The sequence below is a fragment of the Heloderma suspectum genome, chromosome 2 (assembly GCF_057233095.1).
Source record: "Heloderma suspectum isolate Gila_16-S chromosome 2, 16-S_ref, whole genome shotgun sequence".
Classification (NCBI taxonomy): domain Eukaryota; kingdom Metazoa; phylum Chordata; class Lepidosauria; order Squamata; family Helodermatidae; genus Heloderma; species Heloderma suspectum.
Window position 1 is genome coordinate 273,555,481 of NC_139459.1, and position 23,801 is coordinate 273,579,281.

Consider the following 23,801-nt stretch of genomic DNA (forward strand, 5'->3'; position numbering starts at 1 on the left):
TATGTAGCTATTCAGTCTTTTTCTTAATGAATTGTTCATGGTGAGGAAAAAAGACAGAAGCAGCTGTGGGAAAACAGGAGCGTTGAGCAGATCGCCTGTAAAATTTGTAAACCAGGCAGGGCGGTGGTGTGATAAAAGCCTCATCTGAAAGCACTTCTGATGGTCATAAGGCTATTTATTTTATCACGCTAAAGGCCTGTAAATAAAAACCTACTTGCATGTTCCCTAAAGTTTACTTCAGACCAGCCAAGAGCCACTTCCACCAGGAGTTCCAGAACTTGAGAGCAGCCACTAAGAAAGCTCTCCTGAGTTCCTTCCAATCATGCTTCAGATGTTTGGTAGGACAAAAAGGGCCTCTCCTGAAGATCTTAAAACCGAGACATGCTTGTATGGGAGAATGATTTTTCAGGTAACCTCCCAAATTGTTTCAAGGCTTTGTACTTTGAATTGTGCCTTGAAATGGGCCAATACCCAGTGAAGGGGTTGCATAACTGGCTCTGGTCAATAGCTGGGCTTCAGCATTCTGAATCAGCTGAAGTTTCCAAACATTAAGACAGTACCTTGTAGAGCAAATGACAGTAGTCCAAACACGGCACATAGCCGGCATGTGTCACCATGGCCAGACCTGACGTCTCCAGGCATGAGTACAGTTAGTTGGTACGCCAGCCTCAGCTATGAAAAAGTGCTCTTGACCACTGCTGACAGCTGGGTATACAAGTTCAGGGCTGAGTCCAAGAGCACACCCAAGCTCAGAACCTGCGACTTCAATGGGAGTGCAACCCCATCCAAGACCAGTTGAATCCCCATTGTCTGATCTGCCATTCTACTGACCAGGAACCTGTCTTATCTGGGTTAACATTCAGAGCTGGCCTTACCATTACACAGAGTGAGGTAGCTTGTTGCCTGACTCTCTCGCCAAGTTAACTTCTCCCCATGTGTTAGTGCCATTAGAAAAGGCCCCTGACCAAGCATGCAGACAGGTAGCACTGCAGCAGGCATCACACACATTTGTTGCTCTGGTCACATGACGTACATTGGTGCTACTGTTGCTACATAGCAGCATTTATTTGACTAGGCAGCCAACAGGTGGAGCAGTGAGTGAACAACCACAGGGTTGTGGAGAACAGAAGGGGGTGTATGCCAGAGGGCATCCTTTGTGTCCCAGTGCTTGGGGCAGCTGTTGAAGTAAAAGTCAATGGCCAGTCTGGTTGCCCTGGAAAGGTGGCAGGGACAGTTACCTTGTCCTTCAGGCAGCAAGATGTCTTGGATTTGCCCTGATTTAGCTTCAGTATTGTTACAGCCATCCAGTTATATATTTAAAACATTTCTACATCACCTTTCTAGAAGAACCAATCTAGGTGGTTTACAAAGTATTCAGAAAACACAAATCACAAACAAAAGACACAGTAAAACGTAAAAACCATAACCGTTTCAAAAGCCTAATTAAAATGATGTGCCTTGACCCCCTCCCTGAATGTAGAGAGTGCTGCAGGTGCTGGTTTTAACCTATAAAGCCTTACATGGCTTGGGACCACAATACCTGACGAAGCACCTCTCTGGACACAAACCTACCCATACACTATGCTCAACATCTAAGGTCCTCCTCTGGCTGCCTACTCTGAGGGAAGCTTGGAAGACAGTAACAAGGGAGAGGGCCTTCTTGGTGGTGGCCCTCCAACTGTGGAATTATCTCCCCGATGAGGCCCACTTGGTGCCAACATTGTTAATTTTTTCAGCACCAGGTTAAGACCTTTCTCTTCTCCCAGGCATTTGGCAGCATATGACAAGTTTTAATCAATCCTGGACTGTCTTACGCTTATGGTTGTTTGCTTGAGATTGCTTGAAGTTGCTTTAGATAGGTGTTCTCTCGTGTATAGTGTCTGTGTGTTTTTTATGTAAATGCCTTTTAATTTCTGTATACTGTATTTTTAATGTTTTTAATATTTGTAAACTGCCCAGAGAGCTTTGGCTATTGGGCGGTATTGAAATGTAAATAACTACACCTACTACTGAGGAGTCACCATGCTGCTTTTGGGCATAATGGAATGGTGTAACTTCTCCCTTCTCTTCCCTTCCCTTTTGGAGGAAGTCTCATGACAATTCAAGCCTGCGTCATACATGCCCTCTGCCACCCACCATACCTTCAGAATTCCTGGCTGGTAAGCATGCTGCTAACTGGCCTTTCCTTTCACACTTCCTCTAAATCAATGAATAGAACAGTCCAGATGGCTCCCCAAGATTTGATAATCCACCTTTCACGTCACATTCTCCACAATGAAAGATACAGAGGCCCCGTTGTTTTCCACCTCTGTGTAGAGATTGGTTGCTATAAGCTATAAATCAGAAGAGTGAATGTTGTAAGAGCAGCCCTCCCCTACCTGGAGCCCTCCAGGTGTGTTGGACCGGGGGCTGTAGTCCAACAAATCTGGAGGGCACCAGGGTGAGGAAGGCTGTTGTAGAGTCCGTATTTAAGATTACTGAAAGTGGGGTTGGATACCATCTGGTTCCCCAGTATGGTCATACTCAAACATGGTGTTTAAAGTGTGGGGTTTTCTGCTTCTCCGTGAATACTTACGATCGCATAGGGGGTTCTAATCCTGGTTAGCGTAGTTTTCTATCGCGCAACACAACGCGCCTTCTGTCTTTGAGAATGTTGTTTATGCGGATGTTAAGTGGAAGGGGGCCATTGTTTAAAAATCGGATTTACAATGTAGCAATATAAAAATATTGGGATCGGATGACAGGCGCGGGAAAATGCAAAAAACAAACCCCAAAACGTTTAGTATAATAATGGGAAACGACGTGGCCATGGAATAAAGCGGTGCGCCGGCAGTCCTCTCGGATTAACGAACGCGGAGTAATACCGGGGCAGGAGTGAAAAGCAACGACTCGAGTTTTGCCACCAGGCCCCACCGGCTGGAGCGACAGTGCCCCTAACCCGGGCGAGCGGTGAAGGGGAAAGGATGGCCTTCCAGAGGGCGATCCCGGCAGGCCTTCAGCCCGGAGCGGCCACCTCGCAGGCTTCCGAGAGCATCAAGCAGCGCTGAGAAGGGCGGGCGGGAAAGGCGGCTGCCGTGCCATCGCGGGGCTGGGGCGGCCCTTAGCGGCGAGAGCGGGCAGGGGCGCGCGGCTCCGTTTTGCCCCTCCCAGCAGGGCCGGAGCCGGAGCCGGAGCAAGAGCGCCATGGAGGAGGCAGAGAAAGCCGGCGCCGGGCCCAGGCGGCGGCGGCGCCGCTCGAGCGGCCGCAGCAGCTCGGAGCGATCGCCGAGCCCCGGCCGCCTGGACGTGAGCTCGCCGCGCTTCGACCCGCTGCTGGCACTCTACGCCGAGCGCACCCCGCTGCCTTGCCCAGCCGCACCCTGCTTCAACAACCTGGCCGAGTACGAGAGCTTCCAGCGCGGCCTGCCCCGCGCCTCTGGCCGCCAGCGAGGCCGCTCCGCCGGCACGCGCGCCCGGAGCCGAGCCGGCCGGGCTCCCGCCGACCCCGAGCGCCTCCAGCGCCTCCGCAGCCTCATGGTGGCCAAGGAACCCGGGCCGGAAGCGGCCGAGCGGGCCCGAGCGCGAGCCAGGAGGGCGCCGCGCAACGTGCTCACCAGGATGCCCCGTAAGCTGGGGAAGGGGAGCGGAGCGGTGGCCGTGCTCGTTTCTGAAGAGGGGGGGTGGCCTCTCCTCGTCTTTTACAAGTGACTTATTGTCGTTGGGGAGGGGAGGGGCACTCTGCCCATGCTCAGAGGCAAGTTGTTGTTGTTGGAAAAGCCTGTAGGGATTATTTCCCACAACTGAGCCCTGGTGTTGAAAGCAGTTTATACCCCTGAGGCACTTCACAGGTTTTATGGAATTAACAATATGTGCCTGTGTAATATGTTGGCTTTGACCACACGTGCTCTGTGTATACATGTTGCATGGTCCTGGCTTACTGCAGCGTGTGCGCACAGATAAAAGTAAAATAAAACTTGAGTATGTACACTTGCACATAGCTACGTTGTAATGTTTTAAGTGGCTAAAAGATACTGTTTATGTTGTGTTTTTAGTGTGTGCCTGTGTGTAGGTTCTAAAAATAAAATACTTTGTGTTCTAAAATACAGATATTTAGAACATGCTTGTTGCTTTCAAGAACTCAAGTTGGCAGTGTTGGAAAAACTGTTGGGAAAAACATTAGCCTTGTGGCACCTTAAATACTAACAAATGTAGCAGATGTGAATGTAAACCGTGTGGTCAGAGAGAACTGAAATGCAAAAAGTACAGACAGTGATTATTATGTTAACAAAAACCCAAATGCAGCCATGTTGGCCCTGAGAAAAATTTCGAAATCCATACAGTGTAGTAATACCTTAATTAGGCCAACTCAAAGATCACAAAAAATGTGCAAGCACGTCTTTTCATCAGGCAAGATGTCACAAAAAACAAATTGGTGGATTCTGCTGGAGATCTCATATTTTTTTATGATCCTTGAATTGGCCTAATAAATTTACTACACTTTATAGATTTTGGGAAATTATTTTAGCAGTTGGGATTCACAAAACATATAGCACTACATGATGAGCAGGTTAGCCTATGTAATTTTCTGTTGAAAAAATGTGTAATTGGTTTGACTTGGAACAAAGGTCAGGAAGAGAGAGATAAAGGTGAGAACTCACAGAGATATTGCCCATATTATTGAAGATTAGGGGGCAGGGAGGAAGGGCTGGGGGCTGACCAGTGTAGGGAGAGGGGATGAAGTAAGTGCTGGAATGAGAAAAGGATGAGCTATTTTGAGGTAAGAGATAATGGATGTAGACAAAAGGAAAAACTTGCTAATGAGTAAGGAAATTGGTGTGGAGTGGTGAGAGAGCTCTGAAATGTGAGGGAAAGGAGGTAGGTGCTTTGATTGAGGTTTTAAGATGGAATGGCATTAGGAGATTGTTCAGGTATGAAAATATGACCCAGACCTGTTGCCTTCCAGATGTTTTGGACTACAACTCCCATCAGCCCTGGCCAGCATGGCCAGTTATCAAGGATGATGAGATTTGTGGTCCAAGACATCTGGAGATGTCACCGAGTCGGTTGTTTTATTATTTATTTACTACATTTATATCCTTTCTCTCCTCCAAAGAGCTCAAGGTGGTATATGCTTATTTCATTTATTTATGAAAAACATTTATCTCCCATCCTGTTGCAAAAGCACCACTCAGGGAAGCTTACAGTATTTTAAAATTACAATTCCATGAAAAGAATAATCTAAAACAATTAACTAAGAAGACAAGGTCAGCAATTAAACCCCAAATAAAAAACATATGCCACATCCAAGAAAAGCTTGCTGGAATAACTGGCCAGAAACAGTGAGGAAGGGGGCCAACCGACTACGCTTTGCAGTGTGAGGTTTTCCATAATTTGAGTTCAGCCACCAAGGAAACCTTTCTTCCACATGGTCCCTTTGCCCCCATTTTATCCTCACAACAACCCTGTGAGTGAGTTTAGTGGGAGAGATGGTCACTAATCCAAGGTTACCCAAGGCATAGTGTGAAGGTGCATTGTTCAACAGACTCTCAGCCCAACCTACCTCACAGGGTTGTTGTTGTGAGGATACAACGGTGAGGAGGAGGATAATGTAAGCCGCCTTGAGTTCCTTGCGAGAGGAGAAAGGCGGGGTATAAATGCAATAAATAAATAAATAAATAAATAAATTACTTGCCTGGCAGGGGAAAGACACCATGATCATGAAGGTGGTTTTCTGAAGTGAGGCTTGTTCATTGCACTCTGAATGTGCCAACCCCTGCAATTTCCCCAAATGTGGGAAACTCGACTGCATTATTTGTTGTGGTTGCTTAATCTTTGTAAACCAACCAGAGAGTTTCGGCTGTCAGGTGGCATAGAAATGTAATAAATGAAATGAAGCTAAGCAGGTTTGGGTCTGGTCAATGCCTGGATGGAAGACTGCCTGGGAACGCCAGTGAGTTCCACAGTGGAAGACAGGTGGGATATAAATGTATTAAACAAAATAAAATAAAACACCCAGTGAGCTTCATGGCTACGTAAGGATTTGAACCTGGGTCTCTCCAGTGAGGCATTCAAATCACTGCACCACACTGGCTTAAAAGGTTAAATGCTACAGGCGTTTGCTTATTTGAAAATGATTCGCGATGGTGTACCTGTTTGGCCACCTGGACACTTACTTCATTTTGTTCCCTCTAGGTTGAGTGGCAACATGGAGGATGAGAGAACTATACAGGATAGTGGAGGAGGCACAGGCAAAACCAATTTTGAGGGCCTTGGGAAGTATGAACGACGGAGGTAGAATGGCTTGGGGAAGTTGTCTGTGGTAGACCTAATGTTTGGTGCTAGGCGGGGAGAAGGCTCTGGAGTTCTCAGTGCATGGGCTGTTCTGGATGTTGGACAAAAGTCAGGTACTCTGAGAAATCAGGGCCCCAACTCAGATACAGACTGAAGATAACACACAAGTCTCCCGCAGGGAGATGTGGTTAGTGAGGGACTTGCTGCAGCATGCTATGCACCCATATATATCAAAGCTTTCTTTTTAAAAAACCCATGTTTGGATGTACTATACATATCGTTTATGCTATATACATGTTAAATCAGAAGTTGGCAACTTGTGCCCCTCCAGATGTTTTGGCCTACAACTCCCATCATCCCTCACCATTGGCTATGCTGGCTAGGACTGATGGGAGTTCTGAGCCAAAAGCATCTGAAGGACCACAGATTGCCCACCCCTGTGCTAACCCAGCATATAAGCAGACCTAAGGAGGACCAGCACTTAGTGGCAGGCATGCATCCATTGCGGCCACTTTATTCCTCATTACCACTGCTTATTTCTTCTTACAGAATAAATGTAAGGAGTTTCATCTTAGGAAAGAAGGCTGCTGCACTTCTAAATATGCCACTTTAAAACCAGGAATTTGGCATTGGCCTGTACAGCTGCTAGTTATAACAACAGTATGTCCTTTACGCTGTTATAATCGTGGTTCTTAACCGTGTATGCCAGGGTTTATAAATATAGTGCAGTGACTGCTGATAACATGATGATAGGCAAGCGAATCGAAGCTGGAAGGCACTATGCTGATACTTGTTCTGAGATCACACATGAAATCCTTCCTCAAATCTCCCGTTTGTTTCAGCAAGATCATGATTTTCAGTAATAAGTTTGGGTTTTGGGGAGTCAGAAGACTGGTTGAAATTGAATGAACTTTTTGTTTTTTTTAAGAACATAATTGAATAAGAGCAGAATTGTTGTTGTTTTTTACTGATTAGATGAGTTTGCATTTTTCAGGACAAAGGGAAGATTAAGACGGTCAGTTAGTAAAGTTCACTTGATTTTAGTTCTAAAATCAAATAGCAGGCAAATAGACTGTGTTTCATATCCAAACATAAAAGGAGTAATAGACTACACAATGTGGGATTGATTAGCACATCTTTTGGGGGTAACATGGATAAGATCTGGGTAAAATTTATATCTGAACCAAAAGCATTTTATTTAAGGCGCAATCATGTGCATGTTTAGATGGAAAAAAGGCCTACAACTCCCAGCATGCCCCAACCATCATGGCTGGCTGAGACATGCAGGGAGTTGTAGGCCTTTTTTCTGTCTAAACATGCATAGCATTGCGCCCTTAAAAAATGTTGTTTGGGGAGGAACTACAAATCAATGGTACGGTAGGGCAATGGTATACAGTACATGCTTTGCATGCATAAGGTGCTAGGTACAATATCTTGTTTCTCATTGGTGGTTTTTATAAACACAGATGTCTGTCATGTCTTTGTTACACTCGCTAAATAACACTTCAGTTTTATACATATCTACTCAGCAGCAAATGCCATCGAGTTAAATAGGACCACTGTTAGGTACATGGATTGTAGCCTAAATTACAAATTTCTCTCATCTTGAGGTTTTCTTAATGCATGCTGACATGGCATGTGCCCTAGCATGCTGTACCATAAAACCCCTAGCCTACCTACTTACCCAACTTTGGAATTACTAACCACTTGCTTTTAAGTTAGGTCAGTGGCAAATATGAGTTCTGTTTCTGTGCTCAAGTAAGTAATACACACTGAGCATATATAAACACAGGCAACAGTATCAACCACATTCCGTCTGCATTGGCATTACTCTGACAAAATCTTGACCTTCTATTGTTGTTCGACTGGAGCAGCCACCAAAACTTCTCAGTAATTTATTCAACATGCAAGCTGGGTTTACCTGGTGTGTTAATGCCAGTTCCTGTTATAGCAATCTACTGCTAGGCCACTGAATTGCAATCCATGCTGAGCTTATGTTATGCATGCTGAACTGATGGATGCTCATGGATCTAGCCATGCTATTTGAAGGACGCATTTCCTGTTTTTCTCTGTTTGTTGTGTTCTAGTTTGATCATTGGCAGCATTACAAAAACACACACACACACACACACACACACACACACACACTTTGGTAGAATATTTAAATACAACCATTCATCCCTAGCCAGAAAATACATGTATCCCATTTCAGAAGTTCATATTTAATTTTGTTGATTACTGGTAAATAGTCCAAATCATCTGGAGGACACAGAGGGAGCAATCCTATGGCCACTAGACACTGTCTAGAGGGCCATGGGATATGCTCTTTTCTGACCTTGGAGACCATGCTCTGAAGCCGGTTCCCGGAAATCCAACCTCCCCCCTGGTCCGCACTGCTGCAGAGGCAGCACAGAGAAGCCCCGTCCTCCGCGCTCGTCTTTGGAGGGCGGAGCAACTGAAAGGGGTGGGGCTGAGGGGGCGTTCCAGGGTGGGGAGAGCGGAGCTGCGTGTACAACACGTCCTATGTGTTGTACGGCAGCTTCCTCTCCCAGTCGGCCCAAGGCAGGAGAGGCGCAGAGGGAACAATCCCCCCATGCCTCTACTGCCTTGCTTTGGACAGGTGGTTGTCTCTGAGTTCGGAGGCGGCCGCCTATCAATTTAGGATTGCGCCCTAAGCTGGGGAAGGCTACACTAGCAGAAAGCCAGTTCTGCTCACGGAAAGGCTGACTTGGCAGAAGAGTGTCGTGTGGGAAGACTTTATGCAAACTCTTCTCAAGATCTTTATATGGCCCACTAACATTTATACTCTACAGCATGTATCTTCCTCATGTTTCTTTGAGTCGAAGCCCATGCATGCATGCATGCATGTACATATAAGATTTTATCTTTTATTGCACATAAGCTCAGGTTGGCTTACAAGAAAAGAAAGTTAAAGAAAAGATAACGACCAACACTGAACCAGAGAAGTACCAGAGAAAACAAGGAAATCAAAAGACAAAATGGATAAAACATCAGGACGTGAGGCAGCTGAAAAGGTCTTAGACATACTTAAAAGCAGTGGAGAACTGGATGAACTTTGCCTGGTGTTTAAAATATAGTAAAGCACATGCAAGGTATACATGTCTAGGGAAGGATTTCCACAGTTTGGGTACTACCACTGAGAAGGCCCTCTCTTTGGTAGCCAACCATCTAACTTCAGAAGGCAGGAGAGTGTCCTCTGAAGTAGATCTTAACTGCTGGGCAGCTTCATGTGAACAAAGGCAATTCTTTAGAAACCTGGATCCCTGCCATTTAGGGCTTTTAAAGGTTAAAAACACAACACTTTTTGAATTGAATCCAGAAACAAACTAGTGCCTTAGGTAGCTCTTTTAACACTGGTGTGGTATATTTTATAATGTCTGTGGTGCCAGTCCTTCATCCAGGCAAGTGACTGCTATTTCCATAGTTATCCATTATAAATTAAAGGGTACAGAGGACAAATCTTTACATGACAGATTAAACCAGAAAAGTCATGCTGATGATTGGTATTTTGTTATTGGGTTGATGATTATCTACCGGAAACATTAACTTGTTAGTGACAACCTGGTAGGTAGCCTTTTAATAATCCTTCTGAATTGGGGATATTAAGCTTGTGTTTTATATGCATTTCACAACTATTGAGTATCTAATTATATCCTTACAGGCTACACAGGTGATTGATGCTGAGTCTGTAGTGCCTAAAGCCACAGAAAAATAATAGCTACATGCAGAGCCAAGCATAATAGTTTTTGATATTTGCAAAATGGTTATGTTCTGCAGAGATAAATTTCATACAAGTTTTTCCATCCTTTAGATAAATGATTATCACAGCGCAAAATGGCCTTCCCCAACCTGGTGCCCCCCCAGATGTATTTTACTACAACTCCGTCTGTGCATCTGGGGGGTACCAAGTTGGGGAAGGCTGATGTAGAAGCATCCTTCTTTGTGTTTTTTTGTGGCAATCGAGTTGAGATCTGTGCCAGACGTGGTCAGTGAGAGGATGAATAGAACATTTGGTGTCATTTAGGGGGCTCTAAATTAACAAGGGAATCATGGAAAGGCTGTTGGGTTAAGCTTTCTTTCATAACAACTGGAGATCCTGGGCATTCTTAAAATTCGTGTCAACAAATGATGACCTCTTAAAATCTAAGTGGTTACTTTAGGGTGCAGCTTGCACTTCTAACCCTGATTATATTTGTAATGATTGACCTGGTTCACACATAATGCTAACTTATGGTTTATTTAACACATGGTTAACCGATGGTTTGTTACTCTACTCATGGTTTGTCTGGCAGACAGTGGAACAAACCGCAGTTTGCTTTCTCAGTCCCTGGGTTTCCCTCCTCCTTCGCCTGCTCCCTCCCTGTATCCTGAATGCCTTTGCAGTAGTATAGTACTGTCATACATAAAGGCTGGTTGTTTTTTTGTTTTTGTTTTACCATTCTTTGCCTGATGAAATAACCCATGAACAACCTATGATTCTGGGTTCACAAGTAACGACAACCATGGTGTAAACAACCCAGTGTTTAAAATCCAACAACAAACTATGGGTTTTCTTTCTGGGTTGTTTGTGGTTAAAAAAAAAAACATGGTTTATTGTTTGTGAACTCTGGGTTGTTTAAACCATGGTTTGTTGTGGCTGGGTGTGCACATCACAACAACCCAAAATTCAACAATCCATGGGTTAAGTAAACCATGGGTTAGCATTATGTGTGAACCAGATCATTGTGTTAATAACAAGAAGTTTTCGTACATATATCAAACATAATGTTATGTTCGAAGTTCTACATAATATATATGCATAACATATATATAACATAGTATGTTATGTTCTTAAGTCCTATAGTAAGTTCAGGTTAATAAGAAAGTAAGAATTATATATATTTAATATTCTCCATGAAGTTTTTTTTGGAGGAAGGGGCAGGTTGGTTGGTAGGGGAGGGGTTTTTTTTCAATGGGTTGGCTCTAATGCTGTCATTCTGTTGATGGAAGAAGTTCCATCAGTGGAATTGGAAGGGGGCAGTTCCACCGCACTCAGCTCCCCACACATCCTCAAAATCTGCTCCTTTTAAGTTAAATGATTTTCACTAATGCTTTGAGTTAAACCCTTCATAATTTATGCTTCATGGCATTTGTTTCAGTAACAAGTGATGGTAGTTTACCTTTATTCCAGTTCATGAAGGCAGTCCACTTGGGGAGCTTCACCGCTGTGTCCGGGATGGTGTAAAAGTCAACGTCCATATCCGAACTTTCAAAGGGCTTCGTGGAGTCTGCACTGGTTTCTTGGTTGCATTTGACAAGTTCTGGAATATGGTAATGATTGCTCCTCCCTTTCTGTGACCTTACAGCCAATTTCTTGAATGCCTCAGACCATCAGGGAAATGGATGGGATAATCTGTGTGTACAAGAATTCCTTTGTGTGTTCATGGGAAAACATGCAAGACTTTTGACTGGAACATTTGCAATCCATGCAAATGGATTGTTCAACGATGGGAAATTTTTCAGTTGGATTTCATCCATTTCTTTCCTGTTAGGTATATCACTTACAACTTTCCTTAATGTGGCTTCTTCAAATATATGTGCATTTGGAATTTTTTTCTTTTCTTAGGCTTGACATTATTGTTTAATTTACACTAGCCTTTCTCACAAAGTTTCTTTGTACCTGTACAAAAGAGATAATATGATGTCCTTGCCAAAGCAAAGTTGCATGCTTTACAGGTTAAATATTGTTTTAATTTATTATTTTCAGAGTTTTTAGAAATATTGGCTGCTGTTCTCCTACAATGGCAAAGCTGCCTTTCAATTCATTTTAAATTTCATTATAGACTTTAAGTTGTTAAAGTTTGCTTAGGGCTTGGTTTAATTTTTGTGAGTTTTGATTTTTGTATGATGTCAAGGGATTGTGTAGTTCCCTTGCTCCCAGGGCCTGGCGTCTTAAAAAAAAAAATTCTGTGGGAACTTTCTGATATCCAGGACAGATTTAAAAAAAAACAGATTAAGCAGATTTTAAAAACAGATTAAATTTTAAACTGAAAAACTGTGATGTGCTTTGGCAATAACAAAAGCAGAAATGAAACTAGTTTTTCAGATCAGCTGTAGTTTTGGTATCACGCTAACGGTGCTGTTCTCCTTAATACGATTGTGTATACAAGATGTACTTAAAATGTATTTAAAAAGCAGCTTGAACTGTTGCTAAAGTGAAATTATTTTCGAAAACTTGCTGTGATACCTCATCACTTCACAAGAGGAATAGGGAGGGGCAATGGGAAGACGTCTCAGTAGACTGGGAAGAACCAGCAGTTTCTAGGATTCTGAGGAAGATGGCAGAGCAAATGTGCTCAGGAACAGGAGGCAAAAAAAAAATGACCTGGAAGGACACTGAGACATAAGGGGTCCTCCACATTTCTGCTGAACATGTGGAAGGGGGACTCAGCCTATGCCCACTGGTCCTGCTTCCACCATTGGTATCCCTGCTGACTCAGCCCCCAGCCTCCTTGTGTCGGGCAGAAGGCCTGTGTGGGGAGCTAACACACAGGGATCCGGAGTGTGTGGTGGATGCTTTACAGCTTTCATTGTGGAGCTGTTCTGGCCAGCTGATTATCTCACCCTGCTTGAGCAGAGAGAAGTTGTGTTTCCTGTGAGAAGCAAGCCTAGCCCCACTGCTTCTTTTGAGAATGGGGAGAGGCATTCCCTGTCAGCTCCTGAGCTTAGAGAGAGAAACCTATAAAATCCAGCAGCCTGGTTTTGGTCTCTGGTCTTGCTCTATGGAGGAAAGCATGCTACCAGCCTGGAGAAACTTGTGACTCTAGGAACAACTTCTTGTCTATCTTGGGGACCCAGATAGACACCCAGCTATGACAGCTTCATTGGCTGTTGAGAGGTGTAAGCTTTCTTCCATATTTATTCTGCATCTATTTTCTGTCAATAAATTGTCATCCTTTTGCACAAGTGGCTGTGTTTCACCTTGGTGATCTAAAAGAATCCATGTTGACTGGGCCCTGACAGAACCAGGACTCCAGATCAGCTCAAGCTGTATGTGCAAAGACCCCCTTTTCAGACCTTTTCCTGAACATACAGAGGTTGAATGGGTGGAACCATCAGGGAGGATGGGTGGCAGGGAAAGCCGATGCAGCAAGTGAATTTTGGGGGCAGGGTGAAAAATGGGTAGATAAAAAGGGACATGGTGAAGGGATTAAGGCAAGCTAAGGTGCAGACAGGAGGTGAGGGGAAGCCCTCTCTATTGTTGCAGCTGGAGTGGAGGATGTCAAAGAGAGAGTAGTGTCTTCCTATACCTTTTGATGCCAGGGCTGAAATATGGATCCCTCTCCTCACTGCTAAAATTCTAAAAACATGTATTTGGAGCACATTCCCACCCAACGCAATGTGATTTGCTTACAAATAAATATATTTGGGATTGGGGCATTATGTGTTCATATTTCAGTTCCTTGCAATGGAAGGCCAATCTGTCAGTAATGAGACCAACAACAAAAAAGAAGCACTAGGACCCCTTTAAAGGAGATATCCCACACCCAGTCAGCCCCATGCCAACTAACTAGCTGAAAACATTGTCTAACCTCTTCCCACTAACGATCTGGCACACTTACGAAAATATAGTTGTATCTCAGTGTGAACTGAAAGATGGGGGTGTGATGAGCTAGGAGCTGCTAGACTTTGCCAGGAAAGGTTGCATTTTCCTTTTCTCATCTATTCCAATTACTGAGTGATTTTAATGTGCACTTCATCAATGCAAACATACTTTTCTTGTTGTTGTTCAGTCGTTAAGTCGTGTCCGACTCTTCGTGACCCCATGGACCACAGCACGCCAGGCCTTCCTGTCCTGCGCTCTTTCCCGGAGTGTACTTTTCTACCTAACACTTTATAACAGGGTGATTCCCTTCTCCCCCACGACCCCCAAATCAAGATATAAAGGCATCGAAGTGAAGTACCTATTGTTTAGCCCCTTTGAAACTGCCACAGGCTCCAGCTACCTGACAAAGTTCAGACCAAGAGTCACTACCAAAGTGTCTTTGTTCAGGGTGGTGATACCAGAAAGCCTAGTTCTCTGACAGTGCCAAATTCTTTTAGCAGACTCTGATGGGTTGTTTTTTTTAAGAAGACACCCGGTAAAACTATGCTATGAGGACAAAAACAATGTATCCAGGCCTACCCTACCTGGACATAGTCAGACTATTTCACTTTCATTAAAAGGGGCTATTCTTAAACATACACACCCCTACAGTGGCCACATTAGGCAGCATTAATGGCATTAGGTATTTCTACAAGACTTATTTCGGAACATATGCCTTCTTCATTGTTGCCTTTTTTTCTTGGGCACAAGAGTATATTCACTGTTTCCCCCCTACAGGGCTTTATGTTTATTGAAGCAATGTTACAGTGCTTTTTTGTTCTGCTCTTTTGAGAGGAAGTCAATTTGGACTGGGTTATTGGATTGGGGTACTCCTTGTGTAGGGGTAGAGAAGGCCATTGTCTGGTAACACATCCAGATAAAATGAAGAATCCAGGACCTTGTGCTCCCTCCTCTTTTTTAACATCTCTCTTAGGGAGAACAAGAGCCAAAGTAGTGGAGTAACTGGTTATGTGAGCATAAGCCATGTAATGCTGATTCCTGTCTTTCCCTACCCAGGTCCTAAAACTTACGTTACAAAAATAGTGTGTAAGGTTGCAGCATGTCTTGAGACTTTCTGTGTACTTTTGTTGTCCTAGGCCCTGACAGATGTTGATGAGACATACCGAAAGCCTGTACTGGGTAAAGCTTTTTATGTTGAGCCACAGTTGACGCTTACTAGGGTAAGTAGCCATTCTCCTGCTTGTTAGTTGGCTGATTCAAGCCCACTAAGTTCATTTAAGCCCATAAGCATAATTTTACACACACTTCTCAAAGAGCCATTTTCTAAAAAATTGGCTGGTTTTAGCGAAAGTATTTGATTTTAAAACAGGTTTCCAGGTAAACTGTTAAAAGCTGTAATGCTAGCTCTTTTTTTGATGATTATTTTTAACAGTGTTGGATAGATGGATATGCAGCAAAAGTAAACCCTGTCTTCGGTCTTTATCTTGTAAAGATCTGATACAGTTGTTCGTGGAGAAGACACAAGGGTGGAAATATTTTCCAGATCCTTTATCTTTTGGTGGCAGTTGGCAGTGTCGCTCTATGATGCAACCCTGTTGGAGTTTAATCCTGCCTTCATTGCAGCCTCTTCCTCTCCAGTGCCTTAATTCAGAGGCTCCCAATTTACTTAGCTCCCCTTCAGAGATTTGGCCATCTACTGATACTAAAGAAACCAGCATTCTGCCTCCCAACCTGTCAGAATCTACTGTACCAGTGGCTACAGAACACAAGTGGAAGAGTGCAGTTACACTCACGTCATGCTTGTGGGCTTCTTGTAAGCATCTGGCTGGCCACTGTGAGAATGGAATGCTGGACTAGATAGGCCTTTGAACTAACTCTTCTTATGTTCCTATGAATTTGTGTTCTCTTCTCCTTTATGCTCTTTCATCTATATACTTTCAGCCAGGTTTGGGGTTGAATGTTGAGCTGTTCACCTGGAGTCCACGGATTTTGGCTTGGTACCTAGTTGAGCCATTATCCATGAGCTCTCCCTTCTTTGAGTCTTGTGAACTTGGGAAAGGGAGAGAGGTCTTTGACCATCCACTGGGCTTTTGCAAAAGGTGCAACAGTGCCCCACTATTGCTGCCTCCTGCAAAATCCCATGGAAGAGAGAGAGACCAGCCCTCCTTTCCTCTTCAGATTCTCCTTGGAGGAAAAGGGGAGTGGTTTCTCTCTCTTCCCATTGGCCTTTTATGGGAGGTGGCAGTAGCAGCGGGGGGTGGGGGGGTTGCTGGTCCTTTCTGCAAAGCCCTGCTCACAGGTGAGCCCCTGCTCCTTCTTTCCTCCCCGGATTTCTCTGTGAAGGAAAAGAGGGTTTCTCTCCCATGAGCAGGGCTTTTGCTGGAATTGCAGGGGCACTTTCCAAACACAGGAGGACCCTCGCTACTGATGAGTAGGCAAGTGAATTTACAGCACCCTGTTGCTCATTATCCATGGCAATGGCACAAGTAACTTTAAATGGTGACAGAAGTAGTTTGATATTAACTCTGCTTTGTAAACAAACATATATACTAGCCTGCCCAGCCCCCCACCCTCCAATGTGTTCTTTCAGCACGTGGAGGGGATTTTCTGAACCACCTAATGACATCACTAGTGCCCAGCGACCCCATAGCTGGCAATCTCCAGAACAGCATTTTAAAAATGTTTGTGGATTTTGGAGGGAGGGAGCAAGGTCAAGGATGAACAAACGTACAATCAATGTACATGTGCCTCTTAAAGAAAGACAGTCTGCTAATTGCAGAAGCAGACGGCCAGGACAGAAGGCTGATGCAGCATTCTACTTGCTGATGTGTGAGTAATGCAAGTTGGCATGGGGTGCGGGGTGATCCTGTTTGCTTTTAAAATCCTACATTCACCTTAACCTTTAGAAATAGCATGCCTTATTCAGGTGAAAACCCTGAATATGGGTTTTGTTTCAATCTATGAACAAAGTGCAATGAGTTCATTTGGATACGTTGGTGCAAGCTTCATTTTGTCTGTTATAGGAGGTAGATATTATAAGCTCATTCTTAGGACTGATTTACGCAGGCATGCACATTACTTGATGACTTGGCATTATGTCTCACAGCCTCACCCACTGAAGTATTTTTGAAGTGAGAGGAAAGTTCTGTCTGTGCCCTGTGGTGGCCTTTTTCACAAGGGCAAATTACCATGATGATGCAGTAACTGAAGTGATGAGCATGCATGTGTGAGCTCTCCCTTAGCCATTGCTATTTATGACAAGTGGTCACCTTATATATAAAACACACAGGAAATGATGCAGTCCCAGCCTCAGAGGAGTTACAATTCAAATCAGATTTATCAATTATTCTCACCCCGGGACCTAACAAAAAAGTACAAGATTGAAGCAATGGCATTTGTCACAAAGCCAAATCTGCTACATACATAGTACGCATGAGGTATGTGAGCCATGCATGGCCATGCATACAAAAACACAGAACTGGGAGAACTCCTTGACTGCAAAATAGGTCATCTCCTTTGCAGCAGAGTGCTTACAATCTGTATTAGCTAGCCAACCGCAAATTCAAGCGAAGCACTGGTGCTGGATAGGAGATGATTTGAGAGCGCAGAACAGCTTTTAATAACGTATGTATTTCCTCCCACCCCAAATGTTTTCCTGTAGCTGTTTGATAGACTCAAGCTTCAAGAATCTTTGGTTAAAAAAGGAACTGATTCACAGATGGCTGCAGATCTGCCAGCTCTTCCATGCGATCCCAGGACGCTTGGGTGGAAATCTGAGTCAGGTTGGGGAAGATCAGAAGGAGATCATGGAGCAAAAAAGCACTCCAGTAGAGAGAGGACACGGAGCTCCAGCTTGCCTCGAACCTCTAAGAAGGAGGCTGACCTTCCTGGAAGAATCTCCCAAGCAGAGGGGAAGAGTGCAGGTGGCACAAGAGGTCGGTCACGGAAAAAGCAGAGGCCGAAGGTGGATTATCAGCAAGTTTTCACCCGGCATATAAACCAGATCTTTATTCGGGGGGAGAATGTCTTGCTTGTCCATCTAGCGCATTGATCTGGTTGATTCACCTTATTCAAGCAGTAAAGTGAACAGCAGTGACAGCTGTGTGCTACATTGTGCGTTGTTGTGAGATGTTACGGTATTCACTCATTTCCCCTTCCTTTGACGAGAAGGGAGAACTGGTAATGGACCTTGGAGGCAAGAGCATCTTGAGCCAGTTGCCATCTTATTTGGACTAGGACTTGGCCCAGGTACATTGCTGTTTTCAAAAAAATGGATATCATATGGCTTGAAGGATGCACAGCCTGTGGATTTTTCACAGTGGCAATGCTTGGATATGGGACAAATATCACTGTATATTTTAAGGCCGCAAAGACTGAAACCACTGGCAGATGCCAAGTGCTCTGTGTTTCCTAAGTGGCTACAAAAGAGCCAGTGACCTTGCTGCTTCAGTGTGGAATGCTAGTAATTTAAAATCATGGCAAAGCATGCTTTAAAAAATGGTAATTAAGAGCTTGTGGAAAGGAGGAATGGCTTTAGGTAGTAGCTTGCTTGGACCCCATCTCCCTCATCCCTCCTAACTGTACATGGCTGGACAAAAAGAGGTACTGTAGAAGTGAGCCGCAGTGCCCTCTGGTGTCTTGAACAAAAAGTGAATGGAAACACAAGTAGGTGTTATGATCAAAGGCAGTATTTGGCCTTTTCTTCAATATTTATAAAGCCTGTGCTCTTAGCCCATCTTTCCCTGCTTTTTCCCCTGTGCCACCAGCAAACAGTGAATGTAGCTAAATATCTAACTTCTCTACCTTGTCTCAATGTATGTTGAAACAATGCAGGATTTGCAATCTAGTCCCTTATAATTTTTTCATACATTCTTGTGACATAGCAGCAAAGACTAAGATGATGTACATATGCTGCTTAAATAAGGAAAGATGGTGTTTGTGCTGGGCATAGTTATACATTATCTAAGTGACTTCGAGATGCTGATTTCCCAGCATCTCATGGTAACCACAGAGGGTGATTCATTTGTGATATCTCTGAGGATTTTCCTGATTGTTTCTAAGTCCTGAGTGACACTTCTATAATGCTAGTTGGATTGTTCCTGGGAAGCATGTTTAAAGGAACTTATAAGGCATGCATGGTGATTGTTTAGAAAATCAGTGCTATTAACTATTTCCCCCTTATCACGCAGTAATCATCAGAACTGTGCAAGATGTTGTAGCAATGCATACGTGTAAAATTTCTGCCAAGAGAAGTTTTATGGTGCTATATAATAGTACTCTTTGTTTACAAGGAGTGTGTGTGTGTTGCACTCCAGTAGCTGGATGTTGCTCCAGTTATGTATCTTAGAATGCATTCACTAACCCTGAATTGTACTGAGAGCTTTTTTATAGTCTCCATAGAGATATGAAACGCCTATAAAACACAGTCTGTAGGTTACCTTTTAATGTGTCTGTGCATTTCTAGAATAACCTGGCAGTCTTCTAATGAATGAGGTTGCATTGCATGTAGTTCAGTTATTTTTTCAGACTTTAAAAAATATGGGCGGAGCGCAATGCCCCCGCGCTGCTTCTCCACCCTGTTCAGTGGGCGACAAAACAGAGTGTGTGTGTGGGGGGGTACCTAATATTCTCTGGGGAAAAATTTCAATAATTATTGGTGCGGGGTGTCTCACCATTTTTTCCACACAGTGTCTTGGAAACTGTGCACATCTGAGGCATTCGTGACTTCTGCTCTGTGGCTCTTTTCTCCTCAGAGTACAGAGATTTGACTCTGTGTCCAGAGGGATTTCTTAAACTTAAAATGTTCACCTAGATATCTCTTCCTTTAAAAATATTATTTCCACTTTTTCTTCTTCTGGAGGGTAGGTCCCATGTCTCTGTTCTGGGGCTTCTCACTCTTTCACATTATACTTCAGTATGTGAGGGTCCCAAACAAGTGATATAGTGGGACCACCCAGTTTTTTTTAAATTCATGCCCATATGATTTTCTTTCAGTGGTCAGTTTCGAGATCTAGGCAAAATGCTATTCTATTAGGCAAAATGCATTCCTCCTTATTGCCTTCCTGCTTTTACCATCCTAAAGCTGAAGGTGCGGTTCAGTTACAGCTCTTTGCTGAGAAGGCAGTTTTTAGTGATTTTGACATCTTTGGCACTGTTTTGCTACTTTGTGTTCAGCAAAAGCCTGGTTCTTTAAGTTTACTACCTCATGTTACAATATCTACGTTGCTACTGCTTTTGTCTTCCAGAATTCTCTTCTCTATCCCAATGCAGCAGTTAATTGAATGCAGGAGCTTCAGTACAGGTGTGAAGTCCCTTGCTGACAGGAGCCACTCATTAATTTCTGTAGATTGATAGTGACGATTGTAGACAAAGGAATGTGTGTAGATAAGTAAATTTGTGTGCATCTTAGTTCTCACAGATGCAATAGTCTTATGTTTTGCTTTAAAATGCAAACCATGCCTTAACGCCTGCTCTCTTTAAATTGGCCCTTTTGCCTCTAGTCAGCTTTTTATCGCATCTCTACAGTTTTTCATGGCCACTTCTTGACAAATTATTGATCTACTCTTTCTTTCCCTCTTCTGCTTTGCTTTGCTTGGTTCTCTTCATGAAGTTTCTAAAATACCATTGTTAAATATCACTATTAGATTATTAAATATCATTATTAGGCCTGCTCATATAATCAATCCTGCAATCATCTCATGTCTCCAACCTTGTGTCCAACTTTGAATTATGATAAATATCTTGTGAATTTTGTTGATTAGTATGTCTTCTATTGTTACTTAAAACCTCTAGATCAAAGGTGCTAAGCTTAATTTTCAAGATGTTGTTTTGGAATTGGAATATGCCTTGTATAAGAAGTATTTGGATGCATCATACTATTCTCTCCTCCTACTCCTCCCTGCAACTTAACTCAGGACATTTTTGCATGAAATCAAGCTGTTCATTATGTAGTTCCCTGAACTGCTGCCTGTTTTCCAAAGTTGCAAAGTGTAGTTTCAAAACATAGGTAAAGTGACCCTCAAAGCATAAATAACCTCAGAAGCCTATTCAAGGTGCTTGGAAAATAATTTACTCCAGCATGGGAGCGGGGAGTGGTGCCATGTCGTGCAGGCCCAACCCTGGATGTTTGCGCATGTTGGCATAAGTTCTTTTTCTGAACACCTGAATATGCCTGAGGTAATAACAAATAGTGGAAAGCATAAATCCCCATAGAAAACAATTTAAGACAGGAAACACCACTTCGTTGTCTGTGGCTAGACAGCTGAAAACAGCTGTCTAGCAGAAAAAGCAGGGCAGGAGAGGCATGGAGTGAACGATCCACCCGCCACCCCCCGTGCTTCTCCTGCCTTGCTTAGGATAGGCGGTCGCCTCCAAGTTCAGAGGCAGCCACCCATCTAGTTAGGATTGCGCCCTAAAATAGCTAGGTATGAAATATTAAAATAGAAAAGCCTGTGGAATACGATGCAAAGCGGCTCCCCCTTGTTCTCTTACTCTTTACTTTGCTCTGTGAGGAAGAGAACTTGTGAAGGAAATCTGAAATGTTAAATCGTCTGTCAGTTAAATTTAAAACATTACTACAGCTTCCACATGGTGACTGCTAAAAATTGCTTCCGCGTGGCAGCGTTTCACTTGATAGGTGTGACATTTGAAAACTTTTTAAGAGATCAGATGTGAAGGTTTTTACTTGCGAGCTATGTGGAGGTCTTAAAATGAAACTTTTTCCTGCTGGAGACCTGCTATCACTTCAAGCTGTTTAAGTGTAATGTTGCTAATCCTACTATAATATGAATGTATAATTCCTATCTTGAATGGTCAGTGCAAAAGTGCATATTTACACTACCAACCATAAGAATTATTATATGTCAGCAATTAATTGCTTGTTCCACACAGCTCACATAATGCACTCTGGGATTGGTTGAAACACATTATGATTCTGTTCCCCAAGTTTGTAACAGAAACCTCATTGGGGATCTGATAGAATCAAATTTCAATTTGGCACTAGAAATATACCAGTGCCTTGCTGAAGCTCTTTCTCAAAATGGATGACAGAGGCCTACTTTAGTGGAGGAGTAATGTGAATAACTTGTTCCCTGATGTATACAAACCTTTTTTAGATGTCTCTGAAAAGAGCTATTCCTCTTAGCTGACAGAGGTGAAAGCTTGTCAGGAAAGGTAAAAGGGCGTATGATATTTCTGGATACTGGTTTTATTCACTTCTCAATGTGGAGTAGGATGAATTAGCTGAGGGAAAATTAATACACCTGAGACTCTGTCAGTCTTGTATTCATTTAGAGTGAAAAGGAGCTTGATCAGGTTGTGTAAAACCTTATCTAGTCTGTTTCTTCCCCATTCTCAAAAGATTGTGGAGTTCTCCTTCAGGAAAAAGAAAATGAAAGCTGCTCCAGGCTCTTTTAGTAATTGTGTTTGATTTTCACTACTTCAGAGCAAAGTGCAGCTGTATCCTTGTATCTTATCCTTGATAGATCAATTTTTAAGTCGACAAACAGAAAAATACTCGTCCAGCTTTCCTAATGGCATTGTTAGGAATCTCTCTTAGCTAACCACTGTGCTGGTGGTGCAGGCATGCCCAGTGTAATTGTAATAGACTAGGCCTCAGTGCCTAAAGATAGGTGGGTGAATTATCTACCCTACAGATATTGAACTGGCTTTAGTGTTATGGTTCTCCCATTTAATTTTGGGAACTGTCATTTTGTGACTGATCAGGTCAAACTGAACTACATTTCCCAGGATTCCTTGATTGGGAGCCGTGGTAGGCACAAAAATGGCTTAAATTTGTAGTGCAGATATAGCCACTGGGTTTGACTCCTCTGCGCCTCTGTTTGCTGTGTCCCTTTTTTCTCTCTGTCTGCGTTCTCATTTGTAAAAACCTTGCTCCTTTGGAGAATAAGCGCCAAGTATAATGAAACAATAAGACAGCAAAAACAAAACCCAGCAACCCAGTTTCGGAGTCAGGCATTAGCTCTTTAGGCTCCCATCTTGACAGGTTGGAGAGGTTACAGGTATCACACACTTAATGCTGTGAGCAAGGCAAAACCCTGAGTTAGCTGCAAGTGCATGTCTTACTTGTTAGACTACTTGGGAATATTAAGAATATGCAAGTTGCTTTCAACTCTGTCTTCCGGAGTATTTTATTTCCAAGAAGGAATTGCTGCTATAAACCTAACAATGAATGTACAACTCTGTTTTGTTTGTTTTATTGGGATGTGTGTGTTTTTTGCTTGATGGATGTAAATATCTGTATACAAAAGGGTTTAACCTCTAAGGCAATAAAGATATTGAGGTAACATAGGCTATTCCAGAGTTATTTCTTATAGAGCCGTTGTTAGTAGTTTTGGTTGTGGGAATATTTATTTACATTTTTATTCCACCTTTCTGCATTAACATGCAATATAATAAAACAACTATTGGAAAGCAAGCAGCTAAAAAGCAGGAGGAGATGAAAACAGCAGCTGACTTAAACCATCTACCATCACACAAAAGCAGGAGAATACAATAATCTTGAATGGCCAAAGGCCTGTCCTTAGCAGAATAAAGATCAGCCCTTGATTTATGATTGCCTAATCTAATTTCTAATTTCTGTCTAATGTCTAATTTGCTATTTAATTTCTGTCTAATTTCTGCTGAGTAGCTTAGTCCTCTGCAAAATGGGGCTAATGCTCATAGGAATGCATTTGCAAGAGAGAGAGAGAACTCTCCTCATTGGCTAATGGAGAACTAGAAGATCTCACATAACTTCAGCAGAAGGGTTGCATTTGTGATGGGGAGTTTGGAGGGTCTGGCACCAGATTTGGTCACATTTGTCCTTGGGATTTTTGTGCTTCTGTATTAAAAAAAGTGTGTGTTAGTGCGAGGGAGGGAGGGAGGGAGGGAGGGAGGGAGGAGGAAGGAAGGACGGAATCGCAGT

At 43.2% G+C, this 23,801-nt stretch overlaps 1 protein-coding gene and 1 non-coding gene across 2 annotated transcripts; both read left to right on the plus strand.

Annotated features, from left to right (window-relative positions):
• The first annotated feature begins 145 nt into the window (after positions 1–145).
• Positions 146–23,772, plus strand: LSM11 (LSM11, U7 small nuclear RNA associated). The gene is made up of 4 exons (XM_084839263.1): positions 146–3,604; positions 11,462–11,601; positions 15,013–15,096; positions 17,538–23,772. The coding sequence occupies exons 1-4, from the start codon at positions 3,184–3,186 to the stop codon at positions 17,925–17,927; spliced, it is 1,035 nt and encodes a 344-aa protein (XP_084695389.1). The 5' UTR covers positions 146–3,183; the 3' UTR covers positions 17,928–23,772.
• On the plus strand, positions 5,664–5,822 carry LOC146354581 (U1 spliceosomal RNA). Its single transcript, XR_014788721.1, has one exon. It is a non-coding gene; the product is annotated as a U1 spliceosomal RNA (small nuclear RNA).
• Positions 23,773–23,801: the final 29 nt, after the last annotated feature.

What these genes read in the sequence shown, in the direction of transcription:
- LSM11 (XM_084839263.1), top strand. Translation starts at nt 3,184, where the DNA reads ATGGAGGAGGCAGAGAAAGCCGGCGCCGGGCCCAGGCGGCGGCGGCGC. An exon ending in CGTGCTCACCAGGATGCCCC is followed by an intron (nt 3,605 to 11,461) that starts GTAAGCTGGGGA and finishes CCTTTATTCCAG; the next exon opens with TTCATGAAGGCAGTCCACTT. An exon ending in TTGACAAGTTCTGGAATATG is followed by an intron (nt 11,602 to 15,012) that starts GTAATGATTGCT and finishes TTGTTGTCCTAG; the next exon opens with GCCCTGACAGATGTTGATGA.